The 4,182-nt window shown below is 41.9% G+C and overlaps 1 protein-coding gene across 1 annotated transcript; it reads right to left on the bottom strand.

Annotated features, from left to right (window-relative positions):
* Positions 1 to 629: 629 nt before the first annotated feature.
* On the bottom strand, positions 630 to 1,587 carry LOC109891847 (E3 ubiquitin-protein ligase RNF14-like). Its single transcript, XM_031825950.1, has 2 exons — positions 970 to 1,587; positions 630 to 890 (listed from the first exon to the last, which is right to left on the bottom strand). The coding sequence occupies exons 1-2, from the start codon at positions 1,570 to 1,572 to the stop codon at positions 630 to 632; spliced, it is 864 nt and encodes a 287-aa protein (XP_031681810.1). The 5' UTR covers positions 1,573 to 1,587.
* Positions 1,588 to 4,182: the final 2,595 nt, after the last annotated feature.

Consider the following 4,182-nt stretch of genomic DNA (forward strand, 5'->3'; position numbering starts at 1 on the left):
TGTTTCAGGAGGAATGGAGGAAAAGGAAGCGGCAGTGCACGGTGAGTTAGTAGGAGAGAAAGATGGACAAGAAGTGGAGCCATCCAGTTTAACAGTTCCCACTATCCCTATAGTTATGCCATGGCTGATGGGTCAGGGGCACATAAGAAATTAGTTAAAGTATTTTATACAAATACTGTTTAAATGTAGCCCTTAGACACTCACTGTAAATAAGACAAAACAATATTTTACCCTTTTTTTGACCTCATATAGCAAAGTGGCACATCCCAAATTATGCTGAGCCGCAGGTCTATGGCCCATGAAGTGTCCGTCATTTTGTCAACAAAGCAGCACGGTGCATCGTACAGAGACATTTATATTTTCCATAAAATGTTATAATTATCAAACTAGTTTTCATTGGGACGGCAGATAAAGCAATCACTGACATATGAACACAGAATCCTAGTCATTACTACACACGATTAATTGCATCACTTGACATTCTGTTGCTAGTTTCTATTTGAAGGTTTAATTTAGGTTCAAAAGGATCACCGTTTACCATGTAGTTAAAAAAAATATTTTCTTTTACATTTAATGACTGCAATTACATTTAATGACCTCATTACTTGTCAGGTAATATACTATATAAACTATGTAATACAATGTAAACTATTTCCTTTACCTGCTGTGACCTTGCAGTGGGACAGGCCGTGGTATCCCCGTTTGCAGAGGGTGCAGAAGGCGTACTGGCAGGCTGGGCAAATGCCCATGGTGGTGTCTGGCTCCACCATCACAGCCTGGCAGCAGGACTGGCGAGGGCAGTACACCACGTCAGCCATCAGATCCAGGCTGGACTGAAGCAGAAGGCGGTCATAACGCGCAAACAACTCCTCCCCGACAAGGAGCTTGACCTGTAAAAGGGGCAGTGCATTAGTCAGTGCTCATAAGATTGTCACAAGAGCTCATTAATGTCACAAGAGTCAAAGTTACCTGTGAGGGTGTAGCCAAGGAGGTGCACTTGGGCTCGGGGCAGTTAAGGCACTGAACGTTGCCGTCGCGGATCTGAATCTGGAAGTATTCCGTCATGCAGGTCTTGCAGTACACATGCTTGCATTCCTTAAAGCACAGGCAGCCCGAGCCCAGCTTCTCCATGAAGCAGATACCACAGCAGAACGCCTTGGCGTCAAACACCTTCTGCCGCTGAGCTTCATCAAAGTCCAGGAGCTGAGGTAGGATATCAGTACGGGGGTCAACCACCAGGACAGCACGGGGGTCCAGCTCCAGCAGGGGCTCCAGTTTATCCTTCTCCCCGGTTAGACTCCCCGCCCGCTTCACACCAGCCTCACTCCTCTTCCATTCCACCGGAGCGTTGCCCCCCTTGACCACCTCCAGGGGAGACTTGACGTCGAGGAAGGCAAAGGCCTCCTCCTTAAGGAACTGGATCCATGTGAAGAGAACAACACAGCCCTGGTTCTCCTCCCACAGCCCATCCAGGCGCTTGCATAGAGAAGTCATCTGAGGGGGAGAAAGAGAAGGGTTGGTGAGGAGCCTGTAGACCCAACGTTGAATTTCGTTGAATTCTACATTGGGCATGAGTGAGAGTTTGGATCAGGAAGGTTTCCTCTCACGACGTCTACAAATCAGAATGCTGAATAAAATTAGATTTGAACTTACTTTACCTGTTGTCCGTGCGGTTGGTCCTTTTGCAGGTAGGAATGTGAGAATATATCCACAGGAAAGTATAATTATATAGTGCTTTCCGATTTTTATCACCTGAAGCATGCATAGAAGCATGTAAACACGTACAGTGATGCTATTTTAGTTATTTAAATAAACTTTGTCCATAGTGTGGTGGCAGAATTTGGGGTGAGCTGTTCTGTAGCCTATTCGGTGTTGGACTGTGATATGCCTTTCATAGACTCCTAGTATGTCTGCACCCTAACACTATGCCATTGTGTTCTGGAACTGTTGCTTGTATAAATAACTTGTAACAATAGGATTGTATTATTACCTCTCACTACATAAAGGGACATGCAACCATTTACTCTGAGTTCTTCCCTGCAGCTCCTTGTTTGAAGACTATTCTATTGTACAATTAAAATAGTCTGCCTGAATCTTTGGTTACTAATGTTGTGGAAAATTCTATCCAATCAAAAAAATCAAAAACACATAAAAATAAACAAATAACATTTAATAAAAAAATAGATTATTATTATTATTTATTTTATAAATAGGCCAATTGGACTCATTTTGAATTACTGGACTAGACTTATTCCTTGCGACAGTATCAAGCAGCGGTATAAGGATAATACAGCCAAAAGTAGCAGCACATACTTCAAAACAGATGCATAAATATCTTGTCCATAGTCTCGAGATGGTGAGGTTGGGTCAATGGCTGCTTTGAGCAGTGTCATATCCTGGGCACTCCACTGGTGGGACCTCAATTCCCTGGCCATGCTCCTCCAGCAGGCAGGCATCGTCCAAGCTGTTTAAATCCTGAAAAAATGGAAAATCATGTTACATTTACAACCACTTTTTAAAATATATATATTTTTTAGATAAGACTTACATTTTCATAGTGGCTCCTTTAAAATCTATACCTCCACATTGCCAGGGAAGGTGACAGGATTCTGTACTTTCTCATAGCTGGTTGGGGGTTAGATTTTGCTCGGTGTGCAGAGGATATTTATCCCATCCATTGGTAAAGGTGTCTAGGTCTGCTTGGAGGCACACAGTGCACACAGAATAGGTGACCCGTCAAACAGCCTTCAAGGGAGCCCTCATCTTCCAAACTGTAGGACATTGTAAAATGTTTGACACGGCGATCCATACATCCCACCATAACCGTTAGCATAGGAGAGAGCATTTGAAGCAACATAATGAAACATTCAACATCATAGCCAGTCCTGTCCAACAACAAATGTTAACCTTTGAGCATAAGGAGATGTAATTGGTCAAAGTATTCTAAGGCACTTTGCATTTCTACTTCACCGTCTCCAGTTGAATTGACCCGTTTCAACCCCATCACTGTGCACTTTCACCATCCTGTGATGCTCATAATTGATTTAATCTGTAGTCTAATAAACTGCATGGTTTCCAGAGGCATAGTGGGAGAACCACACAACACTATCATCACGTGACTCCAAGTTTACTTCGATATGATGGTTATTATATCAATATTGACACAAAGGCATTTCCACAGCCATTTATCACACAATGAATTTTACCGGCAAGACCGCACCATGTCCAAACAAATGATCTGTCGGCATTTATCAAGTTGTACCGAAACTGTCTGTTTCCATCACAGCTGTCATCATTTTTGTTATACAGTACTTGCATAAAAACTGAATGGAAACGTTGTCTATAGAGCACTCATTTGCAAAGCATTTAAATACCAGTTATGCATGAAACAGCACAGCTTGTCTTCTCTACTCCGTGTAGGGATTATAATTTAGGTGTAGGCCACTTGTCTAAGTATAGTCTTAGTGAAATTTCAATAAAGTGGTCATAATCTATGTATTCAGCACATACAAATAGTGGTGGAAATTAATGTTGATTGTGAATGTTTTTACCAGAGATAAAGCTTCCCCTTGCCACAATCACAGACATGAAACATGCATCTTGGGATGTCCACATTCTCCACTCCTTAGTCTGTCCTCACCCTGGAGGCTGACAGACAGACACTGGGATTATAATAAAGACAATTGTTCGTCATATTTCAAGGTGTAATTCAGTCACTCTCCTCTGTGATGTATGAAACTTGGTCAACATAAATATATATTTGTCTTGATAGACAAGGCCTCAGGCAGACCTGGCATATGGTCTGATTCGAGACCATATACAAACAAGTGCCTGATTCTACACAGCACTATTGAGGGAATGATGCGGTTACCTTAATGGAAAGCCAAGTTTCTCTACAGACTCCAGGAAGAAACCAATGGCAGTTGATGCTTTGTTGTTGGTTGCTGCACTGTGTACATGATCTATAGGACATCATTATGAAACTGATTGTGTAATACAAAAAAATAACATGTAAATAAAAACAGAGGGGCTGTTGTATAATTCAAACCCATTTTGAATAGAAAGCATTGGATTATCCACATTGAGTCAGACAAACGTCAAATACCATGGGAGGTCAATCGGTTAACTTTCTTGAGAAGCTGTCTATACCACCAAATATAAAAAGCCATATCTGTTGAAAGA

This window comes from Oncorhynchus kisutch, linkage group LG6 (genome assembly GCF_002021735.2).
Source record: "Oncorhynchus kisutch isolate 150728-3 linkage group LG6, Okis_V2, whole genome shotgun sequence".
Classification (NCBI taxonomy): Eukaryota; Metazoa; Chordata; class Actinopteri; order Salmoniformes; family Salmonidae; genus Oncorhynchus; species Oncorhynchus kisutch.

Coding starts and splice junctions, on each gene's coding strand:
- LOC109891847 (XM_031825950.1), bottom strand. CDS start 1,572: ATGCCCAATGTAGAATTCAACGAAATTCAACGTTGGGTCTACAGGCTC. Junction 891..969: donor CCTTGGCTACACCCTCACAG/GTAACTTTGACT, acceptor CCCCTTTTACAG/GTCAAGCTCCTTGTCGGGGA.